Source organism: Mirounga leonina, unplaced genomic scaffold (genome assembly GCF_011800145.1).
Source record: "Mirounga leonina isolate KUSES-001 unplaced genomic scaffold, KU_Mleo_1.0 Mir_176, whole genome shotgun sequence".
In the NCBI taxonomy this organism is placed as follows: Eukaryota; Metazoa; Chordata; class Mammalia; order Carnivora; family Phocidae; genus Mirounga; species Mirounga leonina.
The window spans coordinates 2,425,041-2,448,710 of record NW_023270454.1 but is presented as its reverse complement, the minus strand read 5'-3'; the positions used below and the strand labels follow the sequence as shown (position 1 = coordinate 2,448,710).

The window sequence follows — 23,670 nt, the reverse complement described above, 5'->3', positions numbered from 1 at the left end:
CTCTCTCTCTCTCATTCTCTCTCTCAAATAAATAAATAAAATCTTAAAAAAAAAAAAAGAGTTAGGACTCTCATCTCTTTTCTTTTTGACATTACCAAAAAAAAAAACCAAAAAAACCAAAATCACTAAAAATAGTGAAAAGAGGGGCGCCTGAGTGGCTCAGTTGGTTAAGCATCTGTCTTCAGCTCAGGTTATGATTCCAGGGTCCTGGGATTGAGCCCCGTGCCGGGGTCCCCGCTCAACAGGGAGTCTGATTCTCCCTGTCCCCCTCTCTGCCTCTCCCCTGCTCTCTCTCTCTCCCATAAATAAATAAAATCTTTTTTAAAAATTGTGGAAAAAATAAAAGGGAAATTAAAAACAGCAACTACAAATTAATAACATTCACAGTTTGCCTTCGAATTAGGTACTTTAATCATCAAAACAATTATCTTGTATCATTATTAGGAGAGTCTACGGAGGGACAACAAAACATTCTTTAAACTATATTTGCCCTTTTTAGCTAATGGAAGGGATTACAAATACCTATCATTAGACAGCGCTGGTGAAGATGCTAAAGATGCAGATGACAGACTCACCATAGATAAATGTACCCTCGCGGTAACCTCTAAACAGTGCTGTGAACAAGCCAACACAGGAAACTTGCAGAAAGCATGTCTGAATATGCCCAGAGAGTCAAGGAACGTTTACAGAATGATGCTTCAAGGAGCAATCTGCCAAGCAGAAACGCCAGGGCAGAGGAATTAGTGACATTCCAGGCAGAGGCAGCAGTATGCAGGGGATAAGCAGGGATCTGGGGATGGGGAGGGCAAGGAGGTTGAAGAGGTACAGGCTGCAGGTAAGCAGGGACAGATGTGAATGTCCTTGTTAAGTCAAGGATCAGAGCTTGGACTTTTTTCTGCAGGTCAGTGTCACCCAGGGTAGATTCTTCAGGAACACTGGTGGTCCCTTGAGAGGTTGTGAGAAGGTGTGAAAAAGGTTCCACAATCAAAAAAGTGGAGTCCATTCTGCAAATTATAACCCTGTTTAGAGACTCACAACATACCTGAGCACCTCAGGCTGCTGAAGAAACATATTTACCTTTATTTACCTCCCATGTATTTAACCACGGATTCCTCCCACTCTTCTCCTTTTAACCTCACTGAATGAACATTTATTGCCATCCTGGGCAATTAGTATCCTGCAGAACTTGTCTTAAGAAAGACTGCAGTAAGTGGTGAAAAACCATCAGAGAGTTTAAGCAGTTCAACACTGACGACAGAGCCAATGCCTGGGTTCAAATCTTGTGTCTTCCACTTACTAGCCTGTGAGACTTTGAGTTACGGCTCTTTGTGCTTTGGTTTCCTCACGTCACAGTGGGGTCAGGGAAGCACCTAACTTAGTGTTGAGAGAACGCAATGACTTTATATACATGAAGCACTGAGAACTGTCCCTAGCGCAGAGAACAGAACTGTGTGTTTGCAAACATCACCTCCATCACTGTCATCAGTGCCTGCTACATGCCAGATGTAGTGTGTGTGTGTGGCACTTTACTCTGTCGGCAGGTTAAATACAGAGAGATGGCTATAAAGATAGTTCACTACAAGGGCGCCTCGGTGGCTCAGTTGGTTAAGACTCTGACTCTTGATTTTGGCTCAGGTCATGATCTCAGGGTCGTGAGATCGAGCCTGGTGTCAGGCTCTGTGCTGGGCATGGACCCTGCTTAAGATTCTCTCTCTCCCTCTCCCTCTGCCCCTGTCACTTGTGCGCTCTCTCTCTGTCTCAAAAAAATGTAGGATAACTATATATATGTAGTTGTGGAAGTCAAAAGCAACCACTAGTATAAAATCCATATTCAAACACCTTTTAACTTGTAATTTATTTTCAGAACTCTTAATGACAGTTTTTAATATTCTCTCATCAAATCCTTTCCCCCTAAATCACTGTCTTGCATCAGAAAAGGTAGGAGGTTGACATGGAGGAGGAAGGCACAATCAAGAAAAAAGCTAAAAACTGACTGAGGGACACAGGAGATAAACAATATAGGCCTATGTCTTGTTACTCCAATATTCAACATTGAAAAGAAGATAAAAATCAATGATTTTTAACTGCATTTATTTCACTTTACTTTTTTAAAAAAGATTTTAATTTATTTACTTGAGAGAGAGAGAGAGAGAGAACCAGTGGGAGCAGAGGGAGAGGGAGAAGCAGACTCGCTGCTGAGCGGGGAGCGACGTGGAACTCGATCCCAGGACCCCGGGATCATGACCTGAGCCAAAGGCAGACGCTCAACCGACTGAGCCACTCAGGTGCCCCTTACTTTGACTTCTATACTGGGATTGAAATAAAAAATTAAAATTAAAAAAACTCATGCTGAAAAAAGCCAGACTGAACAACAAAAAAACAAAAAAATGAGTATATACCATATGATTCCACATATAGAAAATTCTAAAAGATGGACACTAATCTCTAGTGGCAGAAAGCGGAACAGTGTTTGCTGCCTATGGTGGACAGAGGAGAACAAAGAAAGAGGTCTGAAAGAGACATGAGTAAATTTTACATGGGCAATGGATATGCTCATTATCTTCACTGTGATGTTACGTTGGTATACAAGTAAGTTAAAACTCGTCAAATTGTATACTTTAAATGTATGAGGTTTATTTTGTCAATTGTGCCTTACTAAATCTGAAAAAAGAAAAGAAATTAATGGAATAAAAGATCTCAGTGAGACTGAAAGACAGATTAGATTGAGTGTCCAATAATTACTAGTGGCATTTCAAGTTAGTGGGGGAAAAGGATCATTAAAAACCGGGTAAGAGGGGTGTCTGGGTGGCTCAGTCGGTTAAGCATCTGCCTTAGGCTCAGGTCATGATATGAGGGTCCTGGGATCAAGTTTCACATTGAGCCCCCTGCTCACCAGGGAGCCTGCTTCTCCCTCTCCCTCTGCCATTCCCCCCAACTTGTGCTCTCTGGCTCTATCTCTCTGTCAAATAAATAAATAAATAATCTTAAAAAAAAAAAGTATAAGAATTGGGGCACCCAGGTGGCATAGTCAGGTAAGTGTCCAACTCTTGGTTTCAGCTCAGGTTGTGATCTCAGGGTCATGGGATTGAGCACTGCATCAGGCTCTGTGCTCAGTGCACAGTCTCCTTAAGATTCTCTCTCCCTCTGCCCTTACCCCCCTTCACATGCGCTCGCATGCTCTCTCTCTCAAATAAATAAATCTTTAAAAAAACCCACATGTTTAGGGGTGCTTGGGTGGCTCAGTCGGTAAAATGTCTGCCTTTGGCTCAGGTCATGATCCTGGAGTCCCGGGATCGAGCCCCGCGTCGAGCTCCCTGCTCAGCGGGGAGTCTACTTCTCCCACTGCTCCTCACCCTGCTCATGTTCTCTCAAATAAATAAAATCTTAAAAAAAAAAAAGTTTTAAAAAATGGGTAAGAAAACTTGCTATCCATTTAAAAAATAAATTCTTGGGGCGCCTGGGTGGCTCAGTTGGTTGAGCAACTGCCTTCGGCTCAGGTCATGATCCTGGAATCCCGGGATCGAGTCCCGCATCGGGCTCCCTGCTCAGCAGGGAGTCTGCTTCTCCCTCTGACCCTCCCCCCTCTCATGTGCTCTCTCTCTCTCTCAAATAAATACAATCTTTAAAAAAAAAAAAAAATTCTTGGGGGACGCCTGGGTGGCTCAGTCGGTTAAGCAGCTGCCTTCAGCTCAGGTCATGATCCCAGGGTCCTGGGATTGAGTCCCACATCGGGCTCCTTGCTCAGCGGGGAGCCTGCTTCTCCTCCCTCTGCCTGCCACTCTCCCTGCTTGTGCTCTGTCTCTCTCTCTCTGACAAATAAATAAATAAAACCTCTTAAAAATTTTTTTAAAAATAAAAAATAAATTCTTCATCAATTTAACATATACGTGTAAGAAATTAAACAATAAAATCAGGTGAAAATATAAACATTCATGTGTTCCTGGCAATTAAAAAATGACAAACTTTGTAAAAGATATATTGTTTTGTAGCCATGGTAACAAGTAGCCATAAAATCCAGAGGTTTTTCTTAAGATTTTATTATTCATTTGAGAGAGAGAGCAAGCAGGGGGAGGTTCAGGGGGAGAGGAAGAAGCAGACTCCCTGCTGAGCAGGGAGCCCAACACGGGGCTCCATCCCAGGAGCCCGGGCACAAGACCTGAGCCAAAGGCAGATGCTTAACCGACTGAGCCACCCAGGCGCCCCCATAAAATCCAGTTTTATTTATTTATTTATTTATTTATTTATTTATTTATTTATTTACTTACTTATTTATTTATTTTTAAAGATTTTATTTATTTATATGACAGAGACAGCGAGAACAGGAACACAAGCAGGGGGAGTGGGAGAGGGAGAAGCAGGCTTCCCGCTGAGCAGGGAGAGCCCGATGTGGGACTCGATCCCAGGACCCTGGGATCATGACCTGAGCCGAAGGCAGACGCCCAACGACTGAGCCACCCAGGCGCCCTATTTATTTATTTTTTTAAAGATTATTTATTTATTTGACAGAGAGGGACAGTGAGAGAGGGAACACAAGCAGGGGGAGTAGGAGAGGGAGAAGCAGGCTTCCCGCAAAGCAGGGAGCCTGATGTGGGGCTCGATCCCAAGACACTGGGACCATGACCTGAGCCGAAGGCAGATGCTTAACGACTGAGCCACCCAGGCGCCCCTAAAATCCAGTTTTAAACCTGCTTAATATGTCTGTATCAACTCACCTCAGCAAACCTTTGTAAGCTATCCAACCAGAGTTGTCCCCTTGTTTCTGTAAATTGGCCAATCAGGGAAGAACTTAATCCAACAAGCATCCCAGAGAGGAGTACTACTCAATCAACAACAGACTACCTGAGCAACCGTGTTTGTGCTGCTTGCCCCGCTGCAAGACTGCTGTCCTGAACTCCATACCTCTCCAGTATTCTCTATAAGATCAGCAGTCTCTTCTCACTGCAGGAAGCTTTAAATCAGCAGCCTTCTCTTTATTTCAGAGAGAACAGAGGTCTCATCATCCTTTGACAATTCTGGAGGTCTCACCACGGTAACTGTGGAAGCTCTTCCTTGGCAACACTCCAGGAGTTTCAGACCCACAGATGCACTCACTGGGCCCCTTGTGCTTAACCCCATTTGTCCTTCAGATCTGCTGCCAGTGAGTCAATCCCAACAACTAGTTGAGCTCAAACTAGTTTCATTAGGCTTTAGCTGCTTATCTAATGAGCTTTCAGGTTAGAAGTCATTGTTTGGACCTAGGTCTTTGTATGAGGTCTCTGGGCTTTTTGTTTTGAAGGAATACCACTTGAAAATTATTTTTGCCCTTAACTTGATTTCTCTCCATCGGCTTACTTTGCTTTTGCGGTTATTTGTCTATATTCATAAGATTTTTTCATGTGTTTTTGTTTTGCCCTGCATTTCCTTCTTTCTGTTAAATGTACAAAAGAGTGTTCTATAGGGAATGCATGGAGGCATAAGCCAGATAAGCCTCCAAACCAAGCCAATCTATTCCTAACACATCATAGTTGAAGGTCCATTTGATCAGAGACCAATTGGTAAAAAAGCAAGTGGTCAAACGTTAGGAAGGCTCTTCTTGTCTTTTCAATTTGTGAAAGAAGATCACTGTGTTTATTTAGTTCAAATTCCAGGGTCAGGGATAGTTGGGTCACTGATCTCATGGCCCTTCCTATCTGTGTTTGGAACCTGAAATACAGTTCACAAACACACATCCTTAGACAACTTTAGTGCTTCTCCTTCTTGTTTGTCATATGTTTGCCTATGCCAAGCTCTCAAACTCCCTGGGAGAATTTCTACTTCCAATATAAAGGTGTACCATAGTCCTAATTCTGGCACTTTCCTTAGTAAAAGGCAAAAAATATTTTAAGTTAAAATTACAACATCCAAAGTGCACACAGAACATTCTCCAGTAGAGACCATATGTTGGATCATTAAACAAACCTCAATGAATATAAAAGGATAGAATAATACAAAGTAAGTTCTCTGTTCACAACAGAAGAAATTCAGGAAACTCATCACATACATGTGGAAAGTAAACAACACACTCCCTTAAATCATCAAGGGGTCAAATAAGAAATCACAAGGGAAATTAGAAAATACTCCGAGTTAGATGTAAATGAAAACACAACATACCAGAACATATGGGATACAGCTACAGCATTACTTACAGGGAAATTTATAGCTGTAAAAGCCTATATTAAAAAGAAAAAATATCCCAAATAAACTAACCTTTCACCTTATGACACTGGAAAGAGAAGAAGAGCAAACTAAACCTTAAGTATGCAAAAGGAAGGAAATAATGAGTATAAGAGTGGGAATTAATAGAAAACAGGAAAATACAGTCAACAAAACCAAACAGTGACTTTTTGAAAAGGTCCAACACTGATAAACCTTTAGCTAGACCATCTATGATAAAAGGAGACTCAGATTTCTAAAATCTGGGATGAAAGAGGGGGTGGGCTCACGAAATAAAAAGAACTGTAGAGGAACCCTTTGAACGTTAGTATGCCAACAAATTAGATAACCTAAATGAACTGGACAAACTCCTAGAAAAACACAGATCACCAAAACTGACCCAAAAATAAATAGAAAATCAGAATAAATATCTAACAATACAAAAATTAAATTAGTAATTTAAAAACTGTACACAAAGAAAAACCAAAACCCAGATGGCTTCTCTGTCAAATTTCTCTACCAGGCATCCGAAGGAAAATGAATTCCAATCCTTCATAAACTCTCTCAAAAAAACAGAAGAAGAAGGGAATACTTCCCAACTCTTTCTATAAAGCCAATATTACCCAGATATCAACACGAGACAAAGGTATCACAAGAAAAATACAGATATCACTTAGGAATATAGAAAAAAATCCTCAACAAAATATAAGCAAACCCAAACCAGCAACATATAGAAAAAAATTATACGCCACAAACAAGTGGGATTTATCCCAGGAATGCAAGGTTGATTCAATATTGAAAAATCAATTTAAAAAGCAGGATTTTTTTTTTAATGATCAAAACCCAATTTCCTTTCATGATAAGAACACTCAATAAACTAGGAATAAAACGGAATTTCCTCAATCTGAAAAAGGGCATCTACAGAAAACTCACAGCTAATATACTTAATGGTGAAAGATTGGATGGGTATTTTTTCCCTAAGATCAGGAAAAGGACAAGGATGTGCACTCTCACCACTCCCCACGACCCCCCCTTGAATTGTCTTTATTAACAAAGGGAATATCCAAGGCCACTACACTGAGGAACGGCGGGGTCAAGGCTTTTTTTTTCCCCTCACTTTCACCATGCCCATTCAACATTGTACTAGAGGTCCTAGCAGAATAATTCAGCAAGAAAAAGAAATAAAAGAGATCCAAATTGGAAAAGAAGAAGTAAAAAATATCTTTATTTGCAGATGACATGATCTCCCATATAGAAAATCCCACAGAATCCATGAATAAACTGTTTTAACTAATAAATGACTTCAAAGGGGTTATGGGATACAAGATTGATATAAAAAAAAATCAGTTGTTTTTCTCTATACTTGCGACAAACCAAAAATGAAATTTAAAAAAAATCCATTTACAAATGCATCAAAAGAATAAAATACTTAGGAATAATTGCAAAACTTATACTCTGAAATCTACAAAACACTGTTGAATTAGTGGTAAGTACATATAAAATTATGTACTTAGAAAATGAAAAGATAATTTTATATCCAAAATAAGCAACTGTGCAGAAAACAAAACCAATCCTACATATACTACATAACTCACCCATAAATAGCTTTTGTGTAGTTATAATAAAATATGACAATAACTTTCATGAAAGTAAAACTTTAATAAAAATAAATTTCAATAAATGGAAAAATATGCCATATTTGTGAATAGGAAGATTCACTGAACAGTCTCCCCAATTGATGCCAATTGACTTTTTTTCTTGTTTTCATTAAATTATTCAAAGAATCACATGCAAGAATACATGGGTGGCATTTACTATGAAAATTCTGAAAACAGGATTCCTTGATAAATATTAAAAGCTAATAAAATTACAATAACTAAAACACAGCATCACATTGATTTTAACCACTGGATCAAAATGAAATATTCAGAAGTAAATCAAAGTACTTTAACAAATGATAAAGATAGTGATTTAAATCTAAAAAAAAATGTTTTCCAATAAACTGTGAGATAGTCCCAAGGCAATCATGATGATCCCAACATCACATCAAGATAAATTCCAGAAGATGTAAAACATCGGAAAAAATAAAACATAAAATAAGTTAGATCTATCTAAGAAGAAAAGCAAAGCAGAGACCATAAAGAAAGAAATAGTGCATTTGAAGACATCTACTCTTATTTAGCAAATATTCTTGAACACTTACTAGATGCTAGGAATCAACTAGAGCTGGATGTACTGTGAGAAAAAGAGACATGGCCCCCACCATCAAGGAGAGACACTCTAGGAAAGATAGAATAATTACAAATTCACTCAAAAAATGTGAGCTATTCTCAACCTCTCTCTTTATCTCACACCCCATATCCAGCCAGGACACTGACTGAGCACTACTTTCACAATTTATCCAGGAGCCAACCACTTCTCGCCACCTCCACTGCTGCCATCTTCATGCCTCCCCTGGATTCCTGGTAGGTCTCCCCACTTCTATTCCCACCCTTCCAACTCTCTCCCCCATGCAGCAATGGGAGGGATCCTTTTACAATTTAAGCCACATCATGTTACTCCTTGGCCATAAATCCTATGCTTCACTCAAAGTAAAAGCTAAAATCCTTACAATAGCCTTTCAAAGCTCGATACTGTCATCTCCTCCACCTTCTCCATACTTCCACTGCTCTTGCCTAGTCACCCTGGCTTCCCTGCCACTCCTTGAATGAGCCAGGCATATTTCTGTCTTTTAAAGGCCTTTACTCCGGCTGTCCCTCTGTCAAAAACTTCCTTCGCCCATGTATTCACCTGGCTAACTCAACTTCTTCAAGTGTTGGCTCGAATGAACTTGGTCACTCTACTTAAAATTACAGCTCTCCACCCTCCCCCACCCCACTCCTGGTACTCCTGATCTCTCCTACTCTGTGTTCCACTTTTTCTTCCTTCCAAAGCTCTCAACACTTCTAGTATACTATACAATTCACTTATCTTGTTTATTATTTATTGTTTATGTACCCGACTACAACGTAAACTCCATGAGGAGAGAGATCTTTGTTATGTTAACTGATATGTCCCAAGACTCTGGTATACAACGGGAGCTCAATAAATGCATTTGAAGGAATGAATCAATTCATCAGATAAGCAAAGATTTATAAGCCTGATAACACCTAGTAGTTGTACACAGCTGGTGGAAAAATGAACTAAGTAAGTGTTCTAGAGGGTAATCTGTCAATGTATATTTAAGTATCTTTTTTTAAAAAGACTTTATTCGAGAGACAGAGCATGTGAGACAGAGAGAGTGCACGAGCAGGGGGAGGGGCACAGGAAGAGGGAGACACAGATTCCCCACTGAGCAGGGAGCCCAATGTGGGGCTCGATCCCAAGATCCCGGGACCATGATCTGAGCCAAAAGCAGACACCTAACGCTTAACTGACTGAAACACCCAGGCACCCTTTTATTTAAGTATCTTATTAAAGCAAATATTTTCTTGAAGTCTTTAAAATGTTAAGCCTTTTCATTAAGTAATTCCACTTCTAAGTACATAGCCTTAAAAAAAGAATCAGTGATGGGACACAGATTTATCTATAAAATGGGATTTCATGAAGCCATTACAAATTAATCACATCTATATTTACTATAGTAAGTGATTTACTAAAATAACACTTTTTTTTACATTTATTTATTTATTCCAGAGAGAGAGGGAGGGAGAGAAATCCTCAAGCAGACTCCCCTCTGAGCACAAAGCCTGAAATGGGGCTCAAGTCCACAACCCTGAGATCATGACCTGAGCTGAAACCAAGAGTTGGATGCTTAACCGACTGAGTCACCCAGGTGCCCCTATAGTAACGCATTTAAACAAAAATTCAGGGTGTGTGTGTATTAAACCAAGCCTTCTGAACCAGAGAGTTAAATACAATTCCTCCTTAGGGCACCTTGGTGGTACAGTTCGTTAAACGTCTGACTGTTGGTTTCAGCTCAGGTTGTGATCTCAGGGTCGTGAGATTGAGCCCCGAGTTGGTCTTCACGCTCATTGTGGAGTCTGCTTGAGGATTTCTCTCTCTCCCTCACCCTCTGCCCCTCCTGCTTGTAAGCTCACTCTTTCAGCGAAATAAATAAATCTTAAAAAAAAATACAATTCCTCCTCAAATATAACAGGTCTCTATTCAAATGCCTATCTCTGCAAGACTTACATACATTTAGTACCCTTAATCTGTTCTACAATTTTTAAAAAATATTTATTTATTTGACAGAGAGAGAGATAGTGAGAGCAGGAACACAAGCAGGGGCAGTGGGAGAGGGAGAAGCAGGATTCCCGCGGAGCAGGGAGCCTGATGCGGGGCTCGATCCCAGAACCCTGGGATCATGACCTGAGCCGAAGGCAGACGCTCAATGACGGAGCCACCCAGGTGTCCCTGTTCTACAATTTAAAACCTAAACAGAACAATGGCCAATCTGTATTCAGCTATTACTGAACTTTCAGAAAATTGTTAGCTTGTTAAAAGTAAATCCCACCATTCACTCACATGACATCCAGTACCGAATCATTCCGAACGACTTTATGCGAGACATCAGCTAGGAGAAAAAGACCTCCATCTGTCCTTCGGATGCTAGCTGCATAGCCTGGCCAGATCTGCAACCTGAAGAGACAAGTGAGCTTTACCTCAGGGTTCTAAAAAACCCACAGATACTTCCATGCCCCCATTTGAAACAGCTGAGCTAATACCACCCCCCTCCCCAGTAATAGTGAGAAAGCACCATGAAACAAAGTAAATAAACATCATTGTGAACTTACTAAAAAACTAAACTATGGAACAGATTTAACTGATAAATTATATTCACAATCATAAAATAACTGTTGAGATTTCTGTACTACATATGGTAATCACAATGAAAAATTTCTTTCCAGAACATTCCAAAGTGAGGAAAAGAAGAACACCACTGACCTGTGTTGCTGTAGTACCATAGCACTTGTAGGGTCATAAAAGTTTCTCCCCACAAGCTTCATATCTAAAAGTTTCATTACCCTGAAATGAAGAGCAAAAATGGGTCTTCTAGAGAATAATTAAAAAAATTCAAGCTCTACTACTCTTAACTATATTTTCCTTTTGAAGCCTAGGGTCAAAATTATTGGTGCCCTTTGCACAATATAGCTTTTATGCTGAGAACACCATTGCCAGAAGAAAAAGAAAAATTATCATTTATCTTGAGGTATATACAACTGACAATAGCTTGTCCTACGTACCAGGTGACCAAAAACCGAGCTGATTTCCCAGGTTCAATTTACAGTATTTTTCACCATTAACTAAAAAGAATGCAAGAGAGTCAATTTCTGTTTGTAAAGATCAGTCTGACATAAGAAGCTGTGTTCGTTCCTGGCAGTTCAACTTACTAGGTAGAAATTACGTTCTGTGTTTCATTTAAAAAGAGGTGGTGTAGGAATAAGTTTTATGAAAATTTGGGTCTTATAAAAAGTAAAAAAAAATTATGAGCTGTCTGAATCCAAAAATCAAGGGATGTGGAAAAAAATCCTTCCAGCATAAATTTTTGCACCCTACCACTTTGAGTAGCCCCATCAGTAACACCATGAAATTATGCAATATAAACATCTGCTTGATGGAATCCGAATGATTCCAAAGGAACCCAACCAGCCACCTCAAATCTACCTTCATTATCCCCAAATCTGGCTAATCACTTGACATAATTTTTCCATAAGTTAGCCTCAATACCATCTATTTATTTATTAAATGTTTCTAAACTCCTATTTATATGTGCGTGGTATAATACCATCCAAGCTTCTTGAAGAGCACTGTTACTAATATAAGACTGAGATTAAAGAAAAGCTGTTTTCTCACCGACGGAAAACAACATTGTAGAAGGGAATGCACAAGTCAGAACAGGGCTCCAGGATCTTTGTCAACTGAATCTTAATGCTGATATCTGTGCCATCAGTTTTCCTTTGACTTTTTAGCTCAAGAACCTAACAAATAAATATATGCAGGTAAAAAAAAAATGACAAAACTACCAAGCCCTAATCTAATCCAACTGTGTTCTAGAAAACACTAAAATGTCTTACATATATTTTCTACTTTCCCCTCATTTTGCTGTTCACACTGGGCCAAATCATAGCATGACAACTAGGATTTAAGAAAAGATTTAGTAAGAGGACTGACTAGCAATAGATCCCTTCCCATTTGAAATCTTAAACCATTCTCTGTCACTGAGGTCAAAGGCTTCCAACCACTCCTCTTATGTGAGAAGGAACTTCTTGAAGAATTCAAATGAAAAAGTTTCTTAGTCTGACATTTCTTTGTTATGGAAAAGCCTGTCTTTCTTTAAGGAATAGGAAAGTACAACTCAAATATCAGGATGCCTATGATTTCCTACCACTCAAAGCACCAGAACGCTCTTAGGTTTCATTCCAAAATATATTTCCTATTTAGTCTTACTTGTTGAAGCTTAATAGGCAGATAGAGAATGGATCCATCAAAAGCAGTAACGTTTCCAGTGACAGCTTGATGGTCCTTCAACATGCCAAATCTCATGCTTTTGCACTCCACATTAGGGCTAGAAAACAATAAAGAGAATTTTACTTCAATTTGCTCAAATGGCAGGCAGTCTTTATTACCCCTGTTTAATAGGTTTGGTAGAGAACCAGTCACTTGTAACTACTGCCCCATCTAGTGGTCATATTAAAATTCAAATATATCTGACTACAAAAGGAATTTCAACCCAAGAATACCTGCCCACAAGCAAAAAAAAAAAGGAACCATAATTCCACCACCCAAAGACAACTGCCTTAACATTTCAGCGTATGTTCTTCCCGATTTTAGACAAGAGATCAGAAAACTTTCTCAGTAAAGGGCCTGATAGCAAGTATTTTAGGCTTTATAGGCCATAGAGTCTCCACTCAACTTGGCCAACATTCACGAAAGCATCATGGACAATATGTAAACCAATGAACCTGGTTATGTTCCAGTAAAGTTTTATTACAGAACAGGCAGATTTGCCCTGCAGGCCAGCCATATTTCGCCAATCCCTGATCTAGAGTCTGCAAAAATACATATTTTAAAAATAACTTCTTAAAAACAGGATTTTACTCCAAATATTTTTCACTTGTGGCAATTTCTACTTTTTATTGATTGTCACAAATCTTACAGCTTTAAAAAGCCCCAGTAGCTACTTGGTACAATGGCTGTCCCATTACATATCAGTAACACACACCCCTGTTGTACAACTGGAAAGTTTAAACAAATCTAAGGCTAAAAAGGGTTAAGTATGTTCAAGTACATGATGAAAGATTAAAAAATCAAGTGGTAATCCAATACAGCTGTCCCCAAAACTAAACACTCATATGCTAGTATAACATTTCAAAATGCTTCTCCAAAAATTCATCTACACGAATGGCACTATGCCCTGAACACAGTATTTAAAAGTGTCTCTCTGGACTTCCTTCACATGATACAAGGAAGCCACAGGATAACCAGTCCACTCTAATACATCTTCTCAGTATCCTCGCAATGGTCTGGCATGCTCTTTACATTGTGGCTTCAACGGTCCAGATCTACCATCTTGAAACTTACAGAATCCATGTCTTCTCCACTGTCCAGTCAATGCAGAGGCCTGTAAAGACTCACACTCCTTTCTGCCTCATTAACATTTGTCAGTCCATTTCCAGAGAAAGGGTTCTTCCCTCTCACTAATGCTTATCTGTTTCCTTTACATTCCAGAGCAGGCTCATTTCCACTACGCTCCCTTCTCAGGGGTTCAATTTCACCCTCTTTTTTAGCTCCTTCTCTTCACCTGTCACATGTGCTCAGCTTTAAAGCAATTACTCTCTTTATCGTTCCATTTCTCATTTCTCTTACATACTTTTTAAATAAGTGGCCAGTTCACTGGGTATTTCCAATCGCCTGTGCTCTCCTTTTAGTCTAGTTTTTTTCTCCCTAACGCTAACAAATCTAGTGGAAAATCAACAAGGGTGTTCTTCAGGGTAAATTCAGTAACTTTTTTTCCTGTGGCCAAAGTCAACCACCTCTTCCTCATTCAAAGGAGCCCTTCCTTTGGTCTTTATCATCTGTTTTCAAGGTATTTCCCCCTAACTGTTCCTTCTTTTCTCTTTCACTCCTCTCACTCCTCTTATGCATCTGTGCTTCAAAAATTCAGTCTTCCATCTTCCTATTTTCTCTCCACAGATACTCCAAATCACTCATTCATTTTCACACTTCCAGCTAATATCCTCCAGCTAATGACTCTCCTGAGATTTTAAGCAGGCATGGAGCCCAACGCAGGGCTTGAACCCACAACCCTGAGATCACGACCTAAGCTGAGATCTAGAGTTGGACACTTAACCAGCTGAGCCACCCAAGTGCTCCCTTCCTGAGATTTGAAAAGAGAACACAAACTAACATGAATTCTTAATTTTTAAGACGTATGAGAAACCCTGAAATTATTGATATAAGATTACAGTTATTCTCTCTGATTTTCTCACCCTTAAATTTCACCCTAGACGGTCACTCGAGAGCCATCATGGTATGAGACTTATGCAAGGAGGATCCAGGTTTTGTGGGATGTGGGTCTTATACCAGTGTGTGTGGGGGTCTCTCTTTAAGAAGAAAAATACAAAATTACAGATACAAAATAAGTTAAAAGGTTATGGAAGGGGTCTATGCAAGTAAAAGGCCCTGACCTTAAGCTTCATCAACTTCACAGTAAATCCACCTTACAGGTGTATAAAATGGCACCTATTAAGTTAAAATTGGAAATGGTAATATAGCTAAACACAAATAATGCTAACCTTAAATTTATCACAAGGATCTGAGTTTGTGCATTATTGTGGAGGGACGTTCATCAGGAATCACACAGAAAAATACCCAGTTATTCCAGGGAAACGATTTCATTACTGTTCTCTAAGAAGTGAATACAGAGAAAAAAAGTTGTGAATACCTGAAAGTCACATGATACTGATAAACTGCTTCATTATGACACTGTATTTTGATAAGGTTCAATCCCAAAGACTGAGGTGTTCCTTTTGAGCCTTGCTTTACAAAAAGCTCTCTGGAAAATAAACAAAAGCACGCATATATACCAAAAACAAAAATGCAAACAACTCACGCCACAAAAAAATTAAGAGAAAAAGCACACTGAGAGAAGTAATATTTTACACTTAGCTTTCACAAGTTACACAAAAGCAAGCTTTGAAAGCTAGAAGCTAAGTTCTTAGCAATCTCTAATTGGAGAAGTAAGATCACCCTCTTTGCCCTGGTAATATCAATGGAATAATTGAGGCCAGCTAACTAAGAACACAAAAATTAGTTCCACCAAGAAAGATGAACTGCTGCAATATCTTTCCTAGATAATTTCCTAATCTTCGATGTGACAAAAAACTGGCTATGTCTGAATTGAGAAGGAAATGAAAAATGAAATGAAAAATCATTTGAGTCTACTCTCTGGTACATACTATCTAAACCATCAACCCCATTTCACTTCGTTAGGAATTGTCCCACCTCTTTGTCATTCTCCCCACTGGCAAAAACCCAAAAAACAAAATAAACAACCCTGCAGTACCTATCACCCACAAAGGCTTTTAGACACAACAGAAACAGTGTTTACAATATTATAAGGCCTCCTCCCACATCATTATCAAGCAGAGAAGGCAGTGCTCCAGACTTACTTGTCCTTGTGTTCTACAGTCCCAAGTAGAGGGTGATCCAGAGGGTGACGTGAGGATGGGGGTCGAGGTGGTGGTGATGATAGCTGGGTAGGATCCCGAGAAGTTAGGCCGAGAGCACGAGGAGCCTTGTATACTCCTCTGCCTATACCGCCAGTTGCTCTTCCCAAAGGTAATAAAGATGTATCCAAATTCCCTCTTCCAAGCATTCTGAAATATTGAAAAGAAAAGCAAATCAGGACTTTTTCAACCATGTTCCTATCTAAATGATTCCTCCAAGTCTACATTCTTTTCCTGAAGGAAAAAGGGACCCAAACCTTGGGATTCTCTTCAGATCCAAATATGCCTACACGACTCACTTGCTAATTGCTATTCATACTGACTCTCAAGGCCAATTTCCATGGCAGAATTGAGATGGAAGAGTGAATCAGCCAGGTTAAAGAACCACCACAATCAGGTTAACTTAACAGGGCAAATGGACTTGTAAACTGCCCAGCAGAGAACTACTTTTTACCCTTTTCCAATGACTGACGGGAGCAGTGGCTGCTGATTATTCTTAGAAAACAGCCATTCTTTAATATAAAACCATGTATTGTTTATAAGATAATACGACCCTTTTCCGAGTTTCCGTTTGGGCTTATAGAGATATTTCATCTGAATTTGACACTTACCCTTGAAGGCAACTTTACCCACCTATTCCAACCAACGCAGGCCTCTGCTATCTTGCTATCCCCAGCTGCCAACATGGAAGGATCCGGAAATGCGGGATGGGGTTCTTCTTTGTCCTTGCGCACCATACTGGTAGACAAGCCTCGACCTAAAATGCCTCTACCTGAATGGAAGGGCCAAAACCCAACTGTAACTGTGAGTTGAAGGTGTTGTAAAGTAGTTATTTTTATGAAGATAAATTGTATGAATTTAAGAACAAAGAAATCATACATACATACTCCCACACCTTTTTACAAATTAGTTTTCCACATACCTAATGGAGGCACTTCCCGTTTCAAAGGGGTCTGGGACACTGTCTCAAGGCCCAGTCCTCGGAACATAGAGACCAAACCTACAGATTCCTATGGAAAGTTAATGAGTAGAGTTATTAAAAAAATATTTCGACAGTTATTCTAAGATGTAGAATGCTTTTCATTTCTAAGATGAAATAACAGTGTTATTTCAATGACTGCAAGTGACACACATTCTGTAACACACGTAGTGAAGTGTTTAAGAAGACATAAGAACAATGTTTCTAACAAGACACCCAGAAACACTGATGGTTTTCTTAAAGTCTTTGTGAGTGATAAAAATCATCTGAATTCTACACATGTTATAAGAATAAAGGACAAAAATACCTCATAAAAATTATTTAAGCAGTTTTTTTAGAGGGGGGAGGGGCAGATGGAGAGAGGGAGAGAGAATGAGAATCTCAAGCAGATTCCACACCCAGCATAGAGCCCAACACTGGGCTCCATCTCACAACCCTGAGATCATGACCTGAGCCGAAATCAAGAGTTGGAGCTTAACCAACTGAGCCACCCAGGTGCCCCCTTAAGTAGTTTTCATAAACACTTTCAATAAACACTCTTAATACTTATAACAATGTCATCTTAGGTTTTTAAGCGTAAATACAGGTAAATACAGGTACAGTCCATGATTTGATGTACAGAATAACAAAGTGCAATTTTTCTAGTTTGTTTCCTATACATCCAAGGTAAGAGGGAACACTGTACCAGTTAATAAATTTTCAGAAAAAAAAAAACGGACCATTTAAAAGTACCTGAGGTTGGGTTTTTTAAAATAACCTCCAACAAAACTGGCTACTGTTTTCCTATGGCAGTCTTGAAAGTTTAATGTTATTACACCAATTAGGGCTGTCACATATAGACTCAAGCAAGTCATCGGAGAAAAAATACAACATAATGTCATCTTTTCTTCTGCCTACATAACATTACATTTGACACTGTCTACTCTACTTAAAATTGCCATAACTGCATTATCCAGTTCTTCCTATATTTGTTAACTCTTTATTCTTTGAGATTTCTTAATTATAGACAAATACGATTCTTAAAATTACTACATAATTAGAAGATTAAGAATGCACATACATGCAATTGTACACACATTAGAAGCAATAGCTGAGGATCTTTTTCTTTAAGATTTGGGCAAAGAGCCCTCTAAAAGGAAACTTCTTAAGAATTATTACCTCAGAAGCAGGAGTGGCTGCTAATACCATAGAGCCAAACCCAATGCAAAAATCTAAACACTTAAAAGCCGTATCTTCAAACCTGCCATTTATGTATGTATGTTTATTTATATCTATAGAAGCTAGAGGACTGAGGTCTATACCCAAGTCTATCTAGCATTCGTTATGAGGCATTTTTTCTAAACTCACAACTCTAGGATTTGAAACATATGCCCAGAATGCAACTAAGAAAAACAAAAACAAAACCCAACCAATCAACCAACCAAAAAAGCCCAAATCTTTTTTTTTTTCATATAGGGCTTCACAGTTATTTGAAATCTGTTATTTTCTCTGATGATAAGCTGAATGCTGCTACTGTGCATCCAGACATGGTCTTACCCTTTGTGCTGGCCCACTCCGTGGGCTTGGTTCCCCTGGCTTTCCAAACACATGGCCTCTGCTTGCAGGTCCTGCCCTGCCCAGAGCTGAGTCCAAAGGTTTAGGAGCTTGCGGCCAAGAGCCTGGCATTCGTACACACTGAGACAGGTGCACAGAAGAGCCCCTGAAGGGTGGTCGGATAGGATCCATTGAAAGGCTGCAGGGGATACGGGTGTCGATCCTGTTCTGATCAATTACCTGCCGGCATTTTATAAAGATTAAAGATTCCTAATTGTTTTCCTTTTCCTTCAAGACAGACTCACAAAGCATTAAAAACATAGTTTCCTTAGGTCAGACCAGTAATACGACCAACCTCCTATATCATATTCACTTCTAAAGCTCTACTTAGCCTGGAATATTCTAAATACTCTCCATCAGCAAGCCCTTAAAAGCCAAGCTCTCATCAAAGTTACTTATATTTTCTACCCAAACAGCCTCTCAGAGAACTTGGTCCTGTAAGTTAACTGCCTGTTGTACAGTAAACACTTTTTATGTATGAACATGATTTTGGTTTATGAGCAAGTTCACAGTTACCATAGCCGTATTACAAAATTATTCTGTCAGTAAATATTTATGGATTTTGCTTTGTTTTTGGCCCATCTTTCCTCTACTAGAGTCCTAATTTTTTTTTCCTAATCTATTTTCAATTTACACTATTCCATCTTCCCCTTGATCTCCGTAGTTGCTTCTCTGAATCTTTATCCAATTCCTCTCTATAAAACACTTCTTTCAAACTCTATCAGAACTGAGGTCTCTAGGATGTAGACCCTTACGCTTTGAGCTTGCAATACCTGCTGAGTCTCACGGGTGACATTTAACACCCTTTGCGCACCCAGGTAACTAGGGATGAGGCTCTTCCTGCTCCTCAAATCTCAGGACCACTAAGCCTCTTCAAAATCACTTTATAACCTATAGAATTCAGGAGTCCTTCTTTAAAGAGCTCCCTTCATTGCCCTGACCCACTCGTGGTCCCCAAAGAATCCTTAACTGACAAATAAACCTCTTCTTAACTTTTGCAAACCTGCCTTAAGCATTAGCTACAAAAAATCAGGCCATCTATGTAAAGACAGGACTGACAGAAATCCTAAGTCAATACTACAGGTGGAAGTAGTTCAGGATCTGGCAAAAAAATTTTTTCAATTTTTAACTAGACCATCCTCTTTTACACAAAAATGGCAGGATATGCCACCCTTCCCTAAAGGCTACAGTAACTCTAGTGCTTAAACTCCTTTTCAGTTAGCCTGGCCTCTTTGCTCACATCTTCCCAGCACCACCCAAAGAATCAGTTGCCTAACTGGTACACACTGAGGGGCGCTGTGACACCTACCAATTACAAGATCTCTGGCATCCTCCCTTCTCCACTCCTCCCTCACCTCCATCATCACTGCTATGGATTCTGGCCCCTCTTCCAGAAGGCCCTCCCTTAATGTGGACTTCCTCCTTTGATTAGTTAGCAGAGAGCTGGCTGACTCTCTGCTAGGCCAGGCCTGCCTTCCCCACTTCTCCAGGTGCCAGCTCTGGGCTGAGGCACTATGACTGGGGGCCTAACCAGAAGGAAAGCCCCGGAGGGCAAATCCTACCCCCCTCCATCCCAAAGGAAAGTCCGAAAACCAATAGCTTTGCTGGGGTTCCCACCCACTGTTGCCATCCAAATAACACTCAGACCCAGCAGGAGTCCCCTCTCTCCTTAGGCCACAACCTTTATACCTTCTCCAGGTCCTGCGTTCCTCCTACACACCCGGCGTCAAATAACGACTTCCCGCCCCTGGCCCGGCCCCACCCAGGGCCCACAGTCTCTCGTGCCTGGGGTGGGGGTGGGGGGGGCTGGGGGGGGTGGAGGCTGGGGTGGGGGGGTGGAGGGCGGAGGGTCCGCGCTGGGCCGGAAGGATCCCCGCTCGCTATCGCAGGCTTGAGCGAGAGCCCACCCGGCCTGCACGGGGGCTACTTGGGCCTCCCTGGCCTTCCAAACCTCCGTTCTGTCCACACAGGAGGCTCAAGCCGTCGCCAGGTTCCGCTGAGCGTCAGCAGAATACCGCACTCGACGCACCGACACGCCGAAAGGCCCATATGCTCCAGTCCAATTTCCGGTCCTCTCGCGGGGCCTCAGGGGCTGGCCCCATTGGCCAAACGATACGCCACTCACAGATGCATCCATCTCATTGGCTCGTCTGTGAAAAGAACCTCTCCCTTTCTAGCAGCTTCGTTCTACAGAAGATTCATCCCCAAAAGGGTGTTTGAAATGGGCATCCGGAAGTTAGGAGTAAGCCTAAGCATTAAATGTATTATGTTTTTAAGATCTGGACTCTGTTCTGTGGGCAACTCCCATAAAAAAATTTGCTCAGGGATGCCCGTGTGGCTCAGTCCGTTAAGTGTTTGCCTTCTGCTCAGGTCATGATTCCGGGACCCTGGGATCGAGTCCCCTATCGGGCTCCTTGCTCAGCAGGGAGTCCGCTTCTCTCTCTGCCTGCTGCTCCTCCTACTTCTGTGTGCTCTCTGTCTGTCTCTCTGACAAATAAATAAAATTTTTTTTTAGTTTTATTTTATTATGTTAATCACCATACATGACATCATTTGTTTTTTTGTTTGTTTGGGGTTTTTTTTTGTTTTTAAGATTTTACTTATTTGACAGAGCACAAGTAGAGGGAGAGGGAGAAGCAGGCTCCCCACTGAGCAGGGAGCCCGATGCAGGACTTGATCCCAGGACCCTGAGATCTTGACCTGAGCCGAAGGCAGACACTTAACGACTGAGCCACCCAGGCGTCCCTACATCATTAGTTTTTGATGTAGTGTTCCATGATCCATTGTTTGGGTATAACACCCAGTGCTCCATTCAATATGTGCCCTCTTTAATACCCATCACCGGGCTAACCCCTCCCCCTCCCCTCTAGAACCCTGTTTGTTTCTGAGTCCATAGTCTCTCATGGTTTGTCGCCTCCTCCGATTTCCACCCCCCTTCATTCTTCCCTTCCTGCTATCTTCTTCTTTTTTTTTTTTTTTAACATATAATGTATTATTTGTTTCAGAGGTACAGGTCTGTGATTCAATAGTCTTACACAATTGACAGCACTCGCCATAGCACATACCCTCCCCAGTGTGTATCACCCAGCCAACCCATCCCTCCCACCCCCTACCACTCCAACAACCCTCAATCTTAAAAAAAAAAAAAAAAAAAAAAATTGCTCATAATGAAGTTGATGTGCCCCATCCTTCCCAGTTAGAGGATATAGGGATATAGGCAAGGGTAAGCTTGAGTTTACATTAAAACACCTAATTATGTGATCTCTGCACCTCACTTTCTTTATAAGATAGAAATAAAAGCATCCATTCATAGGGTGTATGGAAATGTATGGAAATGTACATACATTAATGAGATGATGTATATAAATTACTTAGCACAATGAGAAGATTGCCTGCAATTAATGTTGCCTACTGTTATTATTTGATGTCTGAATCTGTAAGCCAAGAAAAACTTCCTCCAAACTATATAAAAATATTGGTGGTTAATTTTGTAATTACAGAATATTTTCACCCAAAGAAATACAGATTTCTCACCTTCTCCAAACATTTTGGCAAATAACTACACCCCTTGCCAACCCCAGGTTTTAGGAGGTGGTTGGGGTCAGGCTTCAAGAAACCTTGGCTGATGCTATAGAGACAGGCAAATGCTCTGCATGGAATAGCACTAGAGGCTTTTCCAAACCTCAGGTATCTCATACCTTGTTTTAATCCATACGTTCAAGGACTCTCCTCTACTCAAATCAGAATAGAATTTGAAAAGTATTGGAGCAAGAGGATTTACAAAGCAGGGATCTAATTGGCAGGATACTCCTTTACTCTTTGTAGATGTTATTTGTTTAACATTGTAACATTTTAAGTTCTTCTACTCTACAACCTTCCTACCTTTCAATGTTATAATGTTATGTTCTATTAACATATATAGTAGGCAGAATTTTGTTGCCCATGCAAATATTAGTAGCAAGTGGGCTCAAAAACAATAAAACAAATCGTTTTGTAACCTTGGTAAAGTCCCAGCTTCCTGTCCTTTAGGTACTTTGACCAACTTTGCATGAATGATTCATTCCATGCCCAGGAAACAACATCTTAGGGGGAGGATTTAAAAGATCTTCACAACAGTAATTCTCAGATAATATTCTGAAGCTGTCAGTTTTGGAATATAAATCAAGAGCACCATTACAAAGAGTAATGGTAATATGCAGTACAAAAGGAATATCTAGGGTTCCCTAGTTTTCTATATCTTGTCATGCAAGAGTAGGTGGCCTCTGTACAGTGTTTCTAGCCAATCCATACATTATAAATACTATTTATTTCACCAAAGAAAAATCCATATGGTCTCATTGTTGAGTGGAGATAAAGATGGTTGAAGTTCTCTAAAGTGTGGACATCTGCTTAGAATGTTTCAAAAACTAATCAACCTCTCCTGGAGTTTATATTCCCCACCAGTGTACTTCAATTGTTAATTAACCATCCCTAGGATATTGATTAAAAACAGCACACATACATCATACTGTTTTAAGTATTTAAAATTAAATTACCGATGATATTTTCATAATGCAAAATTTTGTCCACTTGGCCCTGCCAGGCTCTAAAACTCAGGGTGAGGGTGACCCTCTGTATGCAATCTGGATTTTCCCAGGCAATCATGACTTCAAACACTCTGGCCCTTTGTCCCATCACTACTTCCATTCTGACCACATTTCCAGATTATTTTGATTCAGAAAATAAAGTCACCACAGCCACAGTAAGATCAAGGGCAGAAAATTACATTGCCTGTTTGGCCTAGGAACTACAAGGAGGATTTAATTGGAGATAGACCCATGTCTGTAGTACCTCTGGGTTCCAGGTAGAAGTAAATACATTAGGAGAAATGCAGCTTCAACCTGGCCCCAAAGCTCCCATAAAAAGTGTCAATAGATACAAGCTCACAAGAAAAGTAAATAAATCACAAAACACAGTAGGATCAATAAAATGGGTGAACTGTTCTTTTGTTATTTGTAATTTAAATGTAAAATACACACGAGTGCACATTTAAATACACATACACTAGGCTCAATTAGGAGACAAAACACCCCAATAAAAAAGTGGGGGGTGGGGTGCCTGGGTGGCTCAGTCAGTTAAGTGTCATGATCCCAGGCTCAGCGGGGAGTCTGCTTCTCCCTCTGCCCCACCCCCAGCTTCTGCTCTCTCTCGCTCAAATAAATAAAATCTTTAAAAAAA

The 23,670-nt window shown here is 40.3% G+C and overlaps 1 protein-coding gene across 2 annotated transcripts in view; it reads right to left on the bottom strand.

Moving 5' to 3' along the window:
- The window catches only part of PIWIL2 (piwi like RNA-mediated gene silencing 2), a 71,175-nt gene extending 52,590 nt beyond the window's left edge, over positions 1 to 18,585 (bottom strand). For both annotated transcript variants that reach the window (XM_035023153.1, XM_035023155.1), the window contains exons 1-9: positions 18,397 to 18,585; positions 16,804 to 16,891; positions 16,515 to 16,653; positions 15,825 to 16,031; positions 15,098 to 15,208; positions 12,601 to 12,718; positions 12,007 to 12,131; positions 11,098 to 11,178; positions 10,678 to 10,791 (exon numbers count right to left, since the gene is read on the bottom strand). In XM_035023153.1, coding sequence (XP_034879044.1) covers positions 10,678 to 10,791; positions 11,098 to 11,178; positions 12,007 to 12,131; positions 12,601 to 12,718; positions 15,098 to 15,208; positions 15,825 to 16,031; positions 16,515 to 16,653; positions 16,804 to 16,891; positions 18,397 to 18,585 — 1,172 coding nt within the window. The remainder of the gene's footprint in view (positions 1 to 10,677; positions 10,792 to 11,097; positions 11,179 to 12,006; positions 12,132 to 12,600; positions 12,719 to 15,097; positions 15,209 to 15,824; positions 16,032 to 16,514; positions 16,654 to 16,803; positions 16,892 to 18,396) is intronic.
- Between the last annotated feature and the right edge of the window lie 5,085 nt (positions 18,586 to 23,670).